Source organism: Falco rusticolus, chromosome 5, assembly GCF_015220075.1.
Source record: "Falco rusticolus isolate bFalRus1 chromosome 5, bFalRus1.pri, whole genome shotgun sequence".
Lineage (NCBI taxonomy): Eukaryota > Metazoa > Chordata > Aves > Falconiformes > Falconidae > Falco > Falco rusticolus.
Genome location: NC_051191.1, coordinates 32360799 through 32377140, shown reverse-complemented (window position 1 = coordinate 32377140; position 16342 = coordinate 32360799). Strand labels below are relative to the sequence as shown.

The following is a 16342-nucleotide window of genomic DNA, read 5'->3' as shown; positions in this document are numbered from 1 at the left end:
TCCTCTGAACTGTTAGGGGGTTTCAAACGTTCCTGCAGCCGAGAGTGAAAACCTTATAAAAACTCTCCTGGCTTTTTCCCACGCTCTCTTTGCTACCTAGTAGGCATGAATAAAACTTCCAAAGCAAGCTGACAGACTTTGCTTAGCCTGTAGCCAAATCCACATTAAATGTACAGGGGACCTCGCCTTTTGCTCTCATTCCAGATTATAATGAATTTAATCTAAGCTAAACTATCTCTCAAAACCTAAATTATACTAAATATTCATTCAGGAGCATTGATACCGGTATCTCCAAAGAGTAACATGCTTCTCTAAACAAAGTTGCTAGCAAAAAATTTGATTTCTCTTCGGTCGGCGGCTGCCTGCCTCACGGCAGCCGTTCCGGGGCCCCGAGCGGCCTGCAGCCCCCAGCCTGCGGGGGCCGGGGCCGCCCAGGGCCGCGCTGCGCGGAGCGGCGGGTCCTGCCCGGCGGTGGGAAGGCAGGCGGGCAGAGGATCAGGGAGCGCTCCCCAGCTCTCCGCGCCTCCCGGGGAGCAGGGGGCGGACGCCGGGCCGTGCCAGTTATCCGCCAGCTGCGGCCCTCGGGCTGGAAACCCGCCCGCAGGCTCGTCCCCAGGCCGCCGCCGGGGCCCCGAGGCCCGTTAGCGCCGTCGCGCCGCCGCCCGTAGCTCCCAGCGGAGGCGGCTCCCCGGCACCGCCCTTGCCGAAGCCGCCGGGGAGCGGCCGAGCTCCGGCGGCCGGGCGGCGCGGGCGCTGCAGGGCGGCCGGGGGGGGCAGTGCCGGGCCTCCCCCCCCGCGCCCCCTCACCGGCCCCGCTCCGCCCCGCGGCTGCGCGCCCTTCCCCCGCCGGGGGCGCCAGGGGGCGGTGCGCGCGCGCGCGCCTGCCGTGAGGGGGGGAAGCGCGGCGGGCGCGCGCGCATTACCCGGCATGCAGCGGGCGCCGGGCTCCCACCAAGATGGCGGCGCCTCTGGAGGAGTACGAGAAAGAAGCGGGCTGCGTCCCCATCCTGCACCCGGAGGTGAGGGCACCCCGCCGGGCGGCGGTGGCGGCGGCGGCGGCGGCGGCGGCGGCGTGCACGGGTTCAGGGCGCGGCCGGGGTCAGGCGAGCGGGCGGGGTGCGCGGAGGGCGGGAGGTGCGCCGCCGCCCCCCGCCGCCGGCCTGGGTGTGCACGGCGGCGGCGGGCCGGGGTGGGCTGGGCTGGGCTGGGCCGGGCCGGGTCGCGGCAGAGAGCGGCTAGGCGGGGAGAAGGTTGCGGGTGCCGGTGGCGGGGAGCGGGGCAAGGCCCGCCGCGGGCCCTGTTACGGCGGCCTCCCTGGCGGCGGCGGACCCGGCCGACCCTGGGCCGGGGGGGGGAGTAGGGCGGTGGGGGCCCGCCCGACCCCGGCCCGCCGCCACCCAGCCGCTGCTCCGCGGGCAGAGCCGCCCCGGGGTGGTGCCGCGGCACCGCGTCCCAGAGCCGCAGCACTCGGTGCCCAGCCGGGCTCGGCGCCCGTCTCCGCCGCCCCGGCGGGGGCTGCTGCTCAGCAGCCCGGGGGAAGCGGTTCGGAGGAGGAGGAATAATGTTATCTCTTGTGTTTTGCTGGCACTGGCCTAGTCCCATCCGGCCCAGCGCTCCCTGAGTGGCCGGGGGGGGGGGGGGGGGGGCGGTATTTTGGAAGCAAACGGTCCGTTTTTTCCAATCTGTTGGCCAGGCGGCGGTAGGAATGTTTACAGGTAACATGTAGAGGTCGTTTTGTTTCATGTTTTTACCCTTGTTTTGTGCCACCCGCCTTTGTCAACAGTGTGTGTGCATTCTTGAGGACTAGTATGAATGCTTTGAAGCATACTTCAGACAGTTTAGAGAAGTCTTCTACGTGCAGACTTTTCTCCTGATACGTTAAGGATTGTAAGGATTGTTTTTTCAGCCTGCAGAAAGATTAGTGCATATGTCAGGCTCCAGTTTTGCTAAACAGATGGTACTCTTTTTTTGCTTAAACAACGTCTTAATGACACTTCGGGTTTTCATGATGACTGAAGGGGCTCTGTAGGTCTTTACACACGATTGTGTATCCTACCCACTCTACCTCTCCAGAATTTACTCACTTATGATTTTAAAATAGACCTGTCTGTTCTGAAGGTTAAGTAGCAAGGCAGCGCACCCCAAATAAGTTTCTTGATTTTGTAGTTGTTGGTGGGTTTTGTGGTTTTTTTGGATATTTTAAGTGGTGTGCGAAGACTGTTGCTACGTTTCACCAGACTAACCAGAGAAGTATCCTCACTTGCAGTGTCTGATGTTTTCCAGAAGTGACAGAAGTCTTCAGTAATGATCCAGACTGTTGGATGTTGATGTTCTTTGAAAGAAAATGTTCTTAACTTGTAGAAACTCTAGATGGGCAGTCTAAAACTATAAACTGGAGTGAAAAGCATCTACAGGCTGTTAGGAAACCATTGTGTTTTAAAAGATTGTGTTTCTTAAATCAGCTTTGAGTAATTACTATGTAGTGAACAAAAATATTGCAATTTAATTTGGTGATTTTCAGTAGTTAAGCAATCTGACAGAATTTTATGCTGTTCCTTTGGTGTATAAAGTCGAGTGTGTACAAAAAATGAGGAAGTTAATACATGTTGTGTGCTGTAATACCAACCTGAATCTTTTAATATGCAATAAATATCGCTCGTCTAACTAGTCTTGAGGGTTTTTAATTTGATTTTTCTAGAAATGCTGAGTATCTAACTATATCTTATTCTCAGGGTAGTATTTACACAGATTTCAGTGGGTGTTCCTGTAGTTCTTAAAATCTCTTTGTGCCGATAAGCTTTAAAAGAGAAGGATGTTTCTAATGTTGGTGGTGAAACTGGCTGTTAAGTGAGTATTTCTGGAGTGTCTGTTAAAAGCTTGAGGATTTTGTACCGCAGCAGAGCTGTATCATTATAGACTTGTCCACTAAACAACGTAGTACCTCTATGTTCAGTCATTTTTGAAGGTCAGGGGTCTTAATACTTGGTGATTTCCCCTTTTTAAGAAAGTAGCACCATGTCCTTATGTAAGTAGTGACGTTGGAGCATGTAATCCATTCTTACATTTGTATACATATAAAACTGATGCTTTTTATAGGACTGTCAAAATCTTTCCCAGTTTCTTATGTTTTATGCTACTGTTATTTGTGTCATGCATCTTTCAGATATTTTTTCTGTGCTTTTTTTTTTAATGAGATGTTTGCTTCTTACTGTCTCTTTATTTTGACTAATCTGAATTACTTTCAAAGTTTTTTGATGGGCTTTTTTTGAAGGAAAGTATTTTTTATGCGGGCATTATGGCTTTGCATTTTACCATGAGATATTATGAACACAGTATTAATGTTGCAGGAAAGATGTTCTTGGAAATAGTGAAAAATTAGTGAAGTACTGGCGTGCTGGAAGACATGTTTATTTGTGAAAGGCACAGCTTAAAGTGTTTCAAGGAATTTTGGTAAGAAGAGGTAGAAACACTGCTGAAAACATGCATGCTTTATGAAACTGGTGGTGGGGGGCTGCTTTTGGTGTGGTGTCTTGCTGACTGAGTTTGTGGGCCTCTCCCTCTCTCCCACCTGAAAGCAAGCCAAACATATAGTAGACTCTTGTTTCAAAGGACACTTATTCTTTCTTCTTATCACAAGTTCAGTTTACTATGACAGTGTAGATCCCACTGTTTGCTAATAGCATCATTATAAGTTTACTAGTGGAACAGCAAAGCATACAAATACCATTTTAGTGCTGAAGTACAACAAATAATGTCAATTGCTTGTATAATACTAATAGAATCATCTTACAGTATATGATAAATGGATGGAGAGCTGCTGGGTAACTGATATATTTTGGAAATAGTTGCTGGAGAGAACTATTCCTGAACGTCATTGTTCCTGAAAGTCTTAGAAAAGTTAATCTTTTAGACTGAATATTTTTTATTCCCACCCCCCGTTCTCCGTGAATGATTTGGAAGTGATAACAAAATTGCCATTAATAAAACTTGCAGGTGAAGAGATGGGTAGGTACTATGCCGGAAGGACAGCACAATTGTAAAAAAACATCTAGAATTCATGTGAAATTACGCTAGTAGGACAAAGTGCACCTTATAGCAGCCATATTCAAAGTAGTGCATTGAAGATAAGGAACATAGACATAGGATTGTATCCTGAAATTTATTGACTGGTAGGGTATAAATATGAACAGGCAGTTCAGCAGAAGCTCCCAGTATAATGCTTTGATTAAAAAAAATTGTAATGTATTCCTTGAATATTTTTTTAAAGGTGGTTTACTGATTAGGAACAAGGAGATTATTTTTGGCTAAGTATGTGGTAACATTAAGGATGAAGTTTTGTCTTTAAAAGTCATTGTTAAACAATGAAGAGTATTGAAAAGAGTTAAGAATTATTTTAGCGATGCCTTAACATGAACAGGGTTTTTCAAGCCTTTCACTGTATCATAGTGAGGAGCACCTTTTTTCCTCATGCAAATACTTTCTTACTGAGATGCAGTGCTTTATTCAGTTTATACTTAACAACATCCAAGGCTGGAAAGTGAAGCTGAATGGGATCAAATTGAAAGGTGCAAGCAGTGAATGGTGAGGGTGAGTAATCATTGTAACGAAGAAGGATATTCAAGCTCTTGATGTTTTCAGCTTGAGTTTGGATGTCTTTCTAGAGACCAAATGCAAGCTTTTGAATTCTGCATGTGGATAATTGGGTGGTGTTTCAAATCCATGAATATGAAGGAGTGTAGACTGTGTTGAAGTGACTGATTTTGTGAGTGATCTACCGCCTCTTTTATATACATGAATTCTAGGATTGCAGAGTACATAGATGACCGAGGAGAGGGGGTCCTTTTGGGTATAGATCTTGGGGTGGGCAGGGCATTGACTGCCCTACAGTGTGATATGGTTGCTCCATTGTAAGAGATGCAGAGTACCCTAGGATGGAACAGTAACACTGGACTAAGTAGTTTTGGTGGTTTCCATCTCCCAGTGTTCAGGTTTCTGGTGACAGTTACAATGGCAAGTACTGCTTCCATTTATACAGTGTAGCCCTAGTATGGGAATGCAACTCATACTTGTCCTTTGACTAAATTATTTTAATAGGCCTTCTGACTATAAATTCCTTGGATCTTCTAAACAAGAACAACTTCTTGAACTGGGTAGGTGACTGTAGGCTTGGATGTTTTATTTTGAAATGTAGCGTGTGTGTGATCTTCGGGAAGTGGATTGTGTTTGTACTGCTCCTGTTTGTTTGGAAAATATTCTTGGTGTGTGACCTAATACAGCCTGAACTTCTAAGGTATTTCATCTGTTCAGGGCTGCATCTCTTCCTAAATGGTAAGAACTGTTACTAGGGTGGAAGATCTCTTTTGTTACTGCTGTGTAGTGCATTCACTAATGTTGTTAGGTTGTGTGCGATATGTTTGAGAGAGATGGAAGTTACTGATTGTTACAGATCTCTTTTGGCATTAGAAAAGTCTTGACTGTGGAAGTAGGGGTTTGGGGGATTTTTTTGGGGGGGTTGTGGGTTTTTTTCTTTTTTTTCTTTGACTTACTCTGAAGTCAGAGAAAAATCTTCCTGCAAAGTTGGATGAAAATTTTAAGGGTGATGGATTCTGTCAGGAATTATCCCAGCTCAAAGCCTTCATTTTTATCTTTGTTTCTCTCCCTGTGGTTCAATTTGTAACTACCTAGGAAGTTAGAAGCAAAATACCTCCTTGTATTCCTTGGTGGTGGTGTGAAGAAAATAGGTAAACTTACTGTAGATAACTTTAGGTCTAGTTTCTTCTGTTTGAAGTATCAGTGAAAAGCTTGATTTTACAGTCTGACTGTTCCCTGTGGATTTCTATTGATACTGGTAGGCTGTGTTGGGGTGCAGATTGTTCTTAATAGTCCTGTAAAGGTATGAGATTTAATCTGTAGTTTAGTCAAGATCACTTCGGGGACTAAGTTTACATTTGTGAGCTCATTCAAAGATCAGTTATTTTTTTTATTGTATTATTTAAAAAGAAGGTCGGAACCATGAAGTCTCAGGCAAATTAGCGTGTTTGATATTGAAGTTTCTGTCTTGCTTTGTCTGTCATGGTTATTAGTTTCATAGTTTGAGGCCAGAGGGGACTGCAGATGTAATCCAACCTTCTAATAACAGGCATTGAGGTTTTTTTAATGAACTAATTCTTTTATAGCTGGGATACTACTTCTAAAGTAAAAGAGAAAATAAAATCCTATAGCAACAGATAGTATGGTGTGGCTGGAAAAGTTGCCCCCAAATTAATTTGTCTAAGACTCAAACTTATTTCTAGTCTCAATTTAATTTGTTTCCATTCATTACATCTTGAGAGAGATCTATCCAAATATAGGTCTGTCTGTATTTATTTAATATGCTGATGGTTGTCGGATCCCTACACTGATGTTATGGTCTGCAGTCCTGCTGATCCTTTTGAGTCTGTCGTTAAAGTTGTGTTCTTTCATTCTTCCAGTGTTTTCATGGCATTGCTCTGAGTTCAATAGCTGCTGTATTGGCGAACTTGAGAACAGAGCACTGTTCTAGTAGCTACACTAGGGCCAATTGCAGTAGTAAAGCAACTTCCACATTCTTACTTGGCATTCTCCGTATGTGTAGACCATTCTACTGGTCTTGCTGGGAACTGCACACTGGAAGCTAGTGCCCTGATAATACTCACCTCCAATTCTTGTCAATGCTTTCTGGATAGTTACCAGGATGGATCTGCATTTAGATAAGACTTTGCTTTTGTTGGTATTTAAAAAACCTTATCCTGGCCTGTCCCAACCTTCCCCAAGTAATATAAGCTACATAGTATCAGGTATTATTTGTCCCCCTTCCTTCCCCCACAATGTAAGTTACCTCTACTCTTGAGTTGCAGCCAAGCATGAAGTAGGGTGGGGTAAAAATCCAAGCTCTGTAGGATGCATAGTGTCCTCTCAATAATATTTTTGTATTGACACTCCCCTGAGGTTTTAAAAACATGAGCTACTGAAAAGCGCAAGAGAGAGTTTTTTAGCCAACGTGGTCCTTAACTAGGACAGTATGTGTAATAGTCACAAAAAGAATCGTAAGAATAAAGCTTGTTGACTTCTAGTTTTTAATACATACAGGATAGACTACGTTAACTTTATATTCTAATTTCTTAATCAAAGTATCAACAATACTAAATCAACCACTTCATACATTAAATGTGTTTGACCATTACTACTTCTGTATAAACGGCAAGTGCTGGGTTTATTATTCTGTGAAGTCATGGTACTTAGCCTTACTAGTCTTTGCTTTTTTGTTAATTCTGTGTCAAACTTGGAAAAGCCAGAAACAACTTAAAATGGTGAATGTTTATAACCCATATTTTTTATCCAGATCACTGGAGTTTCTTCATGCTTAATGAAGAACAGTATTTGAATCTTTTGGACTACATAGTTGACCTAAACAACCTGTACTTTAAAGAAGCTTAATAATATTTGTTGTTACATAAGAAAGCATTTTGTCATGGCAACAGTATATGATTTAAATGTTCTGGCTTTTTCCTGGTGTTTTTGTTCTGTACTTATTGAACATTTTCAGATTTTGAGGCTTTCTGTTGTTATTGACAGTTCTATCATTCTTATGTTGTAATCTTGACAATTTTTGTCCATTTCTTTTGTTGTTAGGATGCTGCTTGCCCTTCTGGGGATAGGAATGTCTTGTGTCCTTTTGCCTTTCAGTTGGCCATATTTTTCTAATTTGTGACACTCATTGTCAATGCTTCTCTTGCTGGTGGTTTGTTGTTGTTGGTTTTTTTTTTTTTTTTTTCCAGTTGTTTTCACTTCCCTTGTATGCAGATTTTCGTCACTCTGGGCTTTTTCTCAGTGGTAGCATTATGGCTTCTCAGGCATCTTGAAAACACTTGAAAAACTGTAAACAGTTCTATTTTTTTAATGTATTTTCTTCTGATTTGGACAGTAGTGGATTTTTCGCTTTCTGAAACAGGCCCTCTTAAAGCATCAGTGATAAATGTCTTGTTTGACCTGAATTTGTGTTGGCTTAGTTTGCTTTTACTTGTTAAACACAGACTTTTATTTCTCCCAGTTTTCACACATTTTCAGTTTTTCAACAAGTGTTTATTTCACTGTGTTTACCTGCTTGCTTAGGAACGTAGTGAGACATTATAAATGTGGAAGAGGGTTACATTTTAACTTTGCAGAATCCAGTTTACAGAATTAAAGAGGAAAATGTTTGTTTGCTGTTGGCTTGAAAACTGGGTAGTATTGCCAGTGATACTGACATGTTTCAATGGGAGTGGCATCAGTAATTGGTATTTCAGCAGGCATGCTGTCCTCTGCTGCTTTTCAAAGACAGTACAAGATAAAGATTTGACTTTCACAGTGTCCTTGTAGTTGGGAGAGACACTGGGGTCTGTTACAAATGAGACTGTAGAACAAAGTTGAGGCTTTTTCTGAAGTCAGAGGGAGTCTGGCTGAATTGAAAACCTTCAGGTCTGTCATGCCCAGTAGTACGTGGTGTAACGTTAGACTACAATTTGTCCTGTGCAATTTTGAAATCTAGTAGTTTCTTCCTACACTTGTAGGATGACGTGAGGTCTTCAGAAGTGTTTCCTTAATTGTCCCTGTAAGGGGGGAGGTACCAAAATTGGAGGGTAGTGGGAATGCTGTGGTCAGAGCTTGGAATGCTGTTCAAGATCAAGGGATGACTTAGGAAGGGGGGAGCGCAGTAGCAAGAGAGGAAGGACATCAGAGTGTGCTTTGAAAACACTTGAACTGCCGGTTTTGAAGGTTGTGATGTTTTTTTAAACTCAATCACATGTTAAAAAACATGGTCTAAAACCACAGTGGAGCCCAGACACGGTCCCTTACCCTTCCTGGGACTAGCTCTTGCAGTTGTGTGGCCAGTAGGTGAACTGGAATACTTCTTGCTTTGTGAGTGTATGACCTGATCTAACTGAAACCATTACTGTGCTGTTGTGAGAACTTGTAAGAGGTAACCAAGAATGTGCAGCCAGGACTGTGAGTGTGACCGCTCCTTCTGATGGCACATCAGTTTTAACTTGACCTAAGGTGGTTGTGAAACCTACCTTTAAACACTTCCAGCTGCATGTGTCTGCCAGTGATGCTGGTCTGGTCCCAGGATAAACCAGTTCAGGGAACTAGATCTGTAGAAAATGCATCCAATAAAAAAAAAACAAACTTGTGAATCACTTTCTGCCAGTTCACTATGCCTAATCCATTGTAGGATCAAGTGCACTACAGTACTGATAGAAAGTAGAGGGTGAGCTGGTGTGACCAGTTTGGAAGGTTAGGAGTTGTCTGACAGTTTAGAACAGTCCTATTTATACCACAGATTTACTAAGCTGTTTGATATGCTGCAGAAAATCAACTATCAGCATGACTAGAAGCACCTTTTATGCACTTCCTAGTTGTGGTAGATGAACCAGCCTGTGTTTATCCAAAGTGGGAATGAGAATTTGCTTAGTTGGCTGTTGATTTGAAGGTCCATTTGCTGGTTCAGGTTGTGGTAGGAATGGGAAACTGAAGTTTTCTGTGAAGACCGAGTGCAGCTTATACTAGCTTTCTTTTTTTCTGTATCGGCCAAGGAGAAAAGAGGGTCCATAGCTAGGCTGACGGTTCATTCTGTCATGTGCACTTGCCAGTCCTCTAATACTTGATGTAATTTTTTTGCTGTTCCTCGGAGATGAATTAGCTGTAAACTCACTAAGGAGCATAATTTACATTTGAGAGTGGCTTTGGCAAATACTTGATGAATAAAGCAGAACTTTCATTATACTTTTTGTTGAGTACGTGATGTTACCAGGTTTGAAAATTGAATCAAGAACCTTGATCTTTGGAAAAGAATTTTCAGAATATCCTTTTCTGGGAATTTTGAGGAGTGGTTGTTTTTTTTTTTTTTTTTCTCCAAGTAGCTGAGGATCAGGATTGAGCTAGATGCACCTAAGTATGTATTTTTGATGTTTAGCACTTTAAAACAGTGAAATGCATAACTGGTTATAAGTTTTATCTCATGATGACTTCCTACTAGTGCTAGATGTCTCGGGGATTTTTTTTTTTAATGTTGAGACTTGTGTAAGCTCATATACTCTTGAGACCTAGACCTGTTTAAACCACTTGGGGAAAAAAGCCCCATTTTTATTTCTGTTGAAATCCTGAGATTTTGGCTGAGAACACAAGGTAAGACTCCTTGAAAAGAGAGCCAAAAGGATGTATGTACATGTTAATGTAAGTTGCTGACTAAAACAAAACTTTCAAGTAAATTTTAAACCATAGCATTTTAAGCTTTCCATTTTTTTTAACCATTACAAATGCTAGTCAAATGCAGCTGTTTTAAATAACACTTGTTGCTGACACTGTGTGCAAATACAAGGCCTTCTGAAAAGCCTACTTGTGAAGCTGTTGCTTCCTAAAGCATAACACTGTTCAATTTAGCATCGTCTGTAAGTAAATGACTAGAAAGCTGTCCATTGGTTGTGGATGCTTGCTTTGAAGAAATAAAACTTGCTCATTACCAGCTATGCTTTAATTCACATGTTCTCTGACCTTTGTATAAAGTGGCTGGGTAAAGGGCTCTAGTTGAGCATCTCTAACTCATGTAAAAAAATCAGATCTACATTGGCAAGTATGCAGGATTATTCTCTCTGTTGCTTGTGGGTGGAACTCAGTATCAGCAAAAGGACTACTTTACCATGTTTGAGGCTTTTCTCAATCTATTTTGCTGCTTTTTAAAGAAAGGATTGTAGACTTAAACTGTGACTTGCTTTCACAAAAAAATCAGAGTATTAGGTATGGGGTTTTTTCCATTCTATGATTGGCTTCTCCAGGGATTTTCATAAATGCATCTTTTCATTTGGCACGTCAAGAAACCATGCAAATAGGCCAAAAAATTAAAGAGGGGAAACCAAACAGACTTCATGGGATGCTGTCAATTGTGAAAAGTAATGGAAAATGGCGACAGAATTGGCATTGAATGGAAGGGGGGTTTGTCATGTCATACTCAATTTATGTAATTTAATGCTATAATAGGGGGCAGGGACAATTCCAGCATAAATTGTAAAGGTCAAAGTAAGGCAACTCAGACAGTATATAATTGCAACCCAAACAGTTCAGTGTTTTTTAATGTATAATATGGCCAGTTAAGATAATTGGTATTGTGCACTTTTTTCATGGAGAATGTAATTGGTATAGATGGAAGTTTTCTGGCATGTATTAGCTAAATTGAAGGTGTATATGCATCATCTGAGTTCAGACAATCTTAACAGCTCATAGCTGCTGAAAGCTCTGGCTCCTCAAACTTGTGGACCTGTACAGCCCTGCAGATTTTTTTATTTCATTTTTTTTTTTCTGGCTAGGACTTCACTTGAGTGTGAGAAGGTTCAGGCAGCTGCCACTTGAAGACAGTCAACAGTTAGTCAGCTTAGCTGTTTCACTGATTTTATCCTAAATTTACTGCTGTTTCTAGAGAAGAAAAAGCTGCTATTTTCAAGTCTGTAAAGAATTTAATGTGATCATCTCTAAAATTAATACATGATCACTTTAGCCTCTGTTTCTGTGACTTTGTGTTGCAGAATTAGGTGAAGGGGTAGGGGCAGGAAAGTTACCATAAGCTTTAGAAGAGGAACTTCTAAGTTAAAAATGCCAAAATAAATACCAGCAGTATCTTTTTTAGGAATGCATTAAATGTATTTGCTTGTCCTTATTTTGGGAGCATTATTCTATTAATGCTAGTGCATGAGTGGCTAGTGTTTAAGTGTGTATAAACTAATGTGGGTGTTTATAATATGCATATTACTATAAATAAATCTGTATAGATTCTTGCACTTTAAAAAAAGTAGGAGGAAAACTGGGAAAGTTTACTAAAAAGCACTATATTCTGTCAAATGAAGAACAGAGAAATCAAATGGAGGGTAATTCTTTAATATTAACCTTCAGTAATCCCTGTCAAATATAACACACGTAAGGATTATTTTATTGTTAAGCTGCTTTGAAATAGTTGCAGTCACTTCTGATTTTATCATGATTCTTTCAGCTATAGCCAGGTATGGAAATAGTATAGTCATCAAAAAAAAAAATATTCTTCTCTTTTCATTAAGAAACAAAGGCAATGGTATGCAATAATTTATAGAAGGTGATGCTTTTATTACTACATTTTTATTTTTAGAAATTCTTAGTATTTTCTCTTCAAGTGTCAATTATCTTGGTCATCATTCAGAATTTGAATGTCTGACTTTGATCGTGGTATTGCTTCCTTGCAGCAATATTGCATAACATTAAAGGAAAAGCAGTCCTAGCCATCTGTTAATGCCTACCAGAGCCATGTGTAGCAGCTGTAAGCAGCAGTATTTTCTTCCCTTCCTTATGTCCAAGCAGGCATATTGACCTATTCATATCCTCCTGCTATATATAATTGCGAATTATGAAACGGCGATCTCAGAATAATTCAGTTTTGGTCATATTCTTTCATATATGATTTCATAATTTTTTTCTATGAATACTTTTCTCAGAATTCTCCTTAAGCATTTTTCATTTTGGCTTTTTTATTGGAAAAGATTAAAAGATTTGAGCATTGAGGGGAAATGAGCATAACTTTACTTGGACATTTGGTTTTGAGAAGTGATTGGGAATACTGGTATTGTTAGTGCTCGTTCTTGGAAGCTGTACTTGCTTTTTGTTCCCCTCTCTTCTGCACTTCCCTTTTTCCTTTGGCAGTTTTTCATATTTTGCTTTATCTTCTGTTTCCCTATCTTATTGGTCCTGTTTTCCAGAGGATGTTCGCTTTTCTCCTTTACTGTGTTGTTTCTTTTTTCCAAAACAACTTTTATCGGTTTTTTTAGCCTTACTCTCACTCTTCCAAGTTTTCCTACCCTGCATTACTTACATATCTGTGCAAGCAATCTGCACATTCTGTGACTAATGAGTAATGATGAACTAGTCACAGATGCAGATGAGTGATTAGGGCACTGTCAAAGGATAGTCACTGAAGTGGGAAGCTCATCGAGAAAGAGTGACCCCTGGCACTAAATGGAGAACCAAATTTGATTTTTATAAATAAGTAAAATCTGTCTGTTGCAACCTTCTAAAGCCAACCAACTCTACCAGTTTCTAGAAATAGCATAATTTTCTTCATCCTGTAAGCTTGACTTCCTTGAATATTTAAAAGCTGGAGTGTGTTGTTCCATGATTTAGTCAAATTAACAATTGGCAGCTGCCAAAATGTTCATGCTAATTCTCTTTACTTGCTTAATGTTCATGCTAATTCTCTTTACTTGCTTTACTTCTACCAATGGCCCTGGAGCCAGTCTTTTTGGAGGAAAAACAGATTCAACCTGCTGTCCTTGTAAAAGAATCGGGTTTTTCTGTTTCTTGTTTAATTCCTCCTCTCTGCACCCCCCATGCCCCTGCCCCACAATTAATTGAGTGGGCTCACTGTACCACAGCTAGCTTGAGTTAGACAACAGGAGCACGGAGCCAAGAGCCATGGGGGAGAGTGGGCAGAGAAATGACCTTTCTCTTTTAGCAATGGTAAACTGCTAATTTGGCTCAAATCAAGCTTGGAATTGGCTTCTTGAAACAGGATGAAGTAAGCAGAGATTTAGTGTTTGCAACCTGCTTATTGTAAATTAGGGAGATTAGGGCCTCTGCTCTCTGTTTGGGTTACCTGACTTGCAGCTGGGGAGGAACTGTTGTCAGTGGAGATCAAAATATCAAAAAATAAATGCATTTGGATTTCAGTTGACTTTTCATCTTTGAATTTGCTGTTAGTGGTTTTTAACAGTGGATCATAGTTGTGAAATTAAATTTCCCTGGAATAAATGTTTTCATCATAAAAGGAAAAATAACACTTCAATATTGTTGAAGCCATTTGTGAATGTGGTGTATGTTCTAGGCTCAATGTTACGTTGTGACTTTATTAGCAATCTGTCATATGTTTGGAAAAAATCATAGTAGTTCTAAGGATTTAAACTATTCTCCTAGAATTTCTGTGAGGGGGTGTGCATTTAGAGGAGATTAATTCTTTCCTATTTTTGGTGAGAACTTAAAAGCCAAATGGTGACAGTGAAACTGACAGTGCACAAAGTTCTGTGAAAGGCATGATGTAAACATGATAAAAATAATTATTTTTCGCTTTTTAAAATGCTTATTCGTGTTCCTTTAATAATGCTGGGCAAGCAATCTTGGTCAGTATAGGACTTCTAAGCAGAGCTTTCTCTCTAGCAGGTTGGAGGAGTAATCTGTATTTTGTGTTTTAATCTTCTGTTAAAGTCCAAAAATAGATGCTGTCTGAATGTTGTACCTATGCTTTCTATCTAGCTTAGCTGCTGATGCAGAATGACTAGCACTGGGCAAACTCCCCTGACATCACGCCCCTGCAGTCGGTCCTAGCGGGGCTGAGCAGGACATGGGATGCCTGGGTACAGGCAGCTGTGTTCAGGTAGCCTGCTGCTGACTTATGGCAAGGCCCACACTTGTCGTGGCAGCACTGCATGGTTGTGTGGCTGTGTTGAAAGCATTGTATTTGTTATCAGTGCGTATACAGAGAGATTGTGATTTATATTCACAGCTTTTTAAATGGCAGGTTTATAAGTTGCTATGCTAAACATTTAAAAATATAAAACTTGCCAGAGGAAGTGGTGGAAAAGGTAAATGTTTGCTAGTTTTAAAGATTTGGCATGGTTTTATTCTGAGCCATCTTGTTTACTTAACTTGTAATGAGTGAATATGCGCAAGCATGTACGGGCTTAGGAGGAGTTTTGATGTCTAAACAAGTTTTATTGACTAGATTGAAATCCTTGCATACTTAGGCTTGCTCTTTCACTTTTAAATGGTGTGTTGTGGTACTGAGTCCTTGTTGCAAACTTAATAGTTTAATATACTGTTGCAGTCCTTGTGATGGAGGAATTACCACAATGGTATTTGAAGAGCTTCTCTACTTTAGGGTTATGTTTGCAACGGTGTAGCACATAGTCAAATGAAACAATTGCCATACTGTTTGTTTGGTTTTTTTTCTGATTCTTACTTTCCAAATAACTGCAGAGGTACTTGGCAGAACTTGACCCCTGGCTGGATAGATACAAATAATTTGTTTACTCTTTTCTCATTTGAGCAACAGATGCTTCAGAAAACATTTATTTGCTGTATTATTGTATTAGAAACTGATTTTCAATTGCAGATTTTTTTCTTTAAAAAGGACATAATTTGAATTTGTGAGTTTTAAGAATGTGCTTTTGTGTTTCAGTGTTGTGAATAGAATGGCTAGGAGAGCTTTGCACTTTCAATTTTCAAATATGATTTCTGTTTTTTTCCATTGGTGTATATATAGTCTTTATAAAAGCAGAGGGAGCTAGCAGTTGAGTTCTGTTGACTAGATATTGGTATATCACAAGCCATGACATCTGGGGGAAGGTTAATCATGTTGAATACAACAATTTTCGTTTCCTGCTATGTTGATGTTTAACCAAACCAGTAGGCTTTGCAAGCACAGACGTAAGTAATCAAATTGATCTCTGAAATGCCTAAGGCTGTGATAGGGACTGCAAAATCAAAAGTTGAAGGTTCAAGGGAAGTGTTTTTTAGCTGTCTTCAGTAGACTCTGAGATAACACCTTGAGCTCATATCTGTTTTGGATTCATGTATTGTAGGTCTTATGATGGTCTCCTACTTCAGGCTATCTTATATTTTGTCTTGTCAGTCAAGTGCAGTGTGTAAGAACATTGTTTGCAGTGACTTGGTCCAAATCATGTATCACCAGGTGAGTCAGGTATTACTGTGATTCACAAAATACAGGTTCTCTTCTGTCTTCATTCCTGGCAGCTTATTGACTTAGGAACCCAAAAATTACTCTGTGGATCAGTCATAAACTAGGCACTTACAATGCCAGGTAAGAGTTATATCCTGTAGAATGGCACCAATAGTAGCCAGCATGCTACTATAAGCCAACATGCAACTGTCAAGTTGCATAAATAATATTAAGTAATAAATTTTGACTCTAAGCTTGGGAGTCTGTGTCCGGACTGCAGAAAGCTGACTGGTTTGTGTGAAGATTCAGATTTGATATGCTTTCCTGGAATTTGTCTTAAATTATTTACTTCCAAAATGAGCAGTATTTGCATCTTCTTTTCAAGCAAATCTAAAGTCATCCATTTTTCCACAGTTCACACTGTGTTTAGGAGAGTCTGTTGTATGGTGTTGGAGGTTGTGATGTCCGTATATGTTTCAGGATTTTAGGGATTGTTTCAACTGTTCTTAAATGTAAAATACAAACTTAACTTCTTAGTAAATCAGGAAACATAGAGTTCACTTTCAGTTTATACTTGTGAGTCTTTAAACAGATGGATTG

At 40.8% G+C, this 16342-nt stretch overlaps 1 protein-coding gene across 3 annotated transcripts in view; it reads left to right on the top strand.

The window, feature by feature from the left end:
* The first annotated feature begins 887 nt into the window (after positions 1-887).
* Positions 888-16342, top strand: part of ZDHHC17 (zinc finger DHHC-type palmitoyltransferase 17) — a 71944-nt gene continuing 56489 nt past the window's right edge. For 2 of the 3 annotated variants that reach the window (XR_005104367.1, XM_037388343.1), the window contains exon 1: positions 889-1019. Coding sequence is in view for 2 of the 3 variants with exons in the window: in XM_037388343.1 (XP_037244240.1) it covers positions 957-1019 (63 nt within the window). In the remaining variant the exon portion in view is untranslated. Of the gene's footprint in view, positions 1020-16342 lie in introns of all 3 variants that reach the window. The other variant, XM_037388344.1, reaches the window with a different exon arrangement.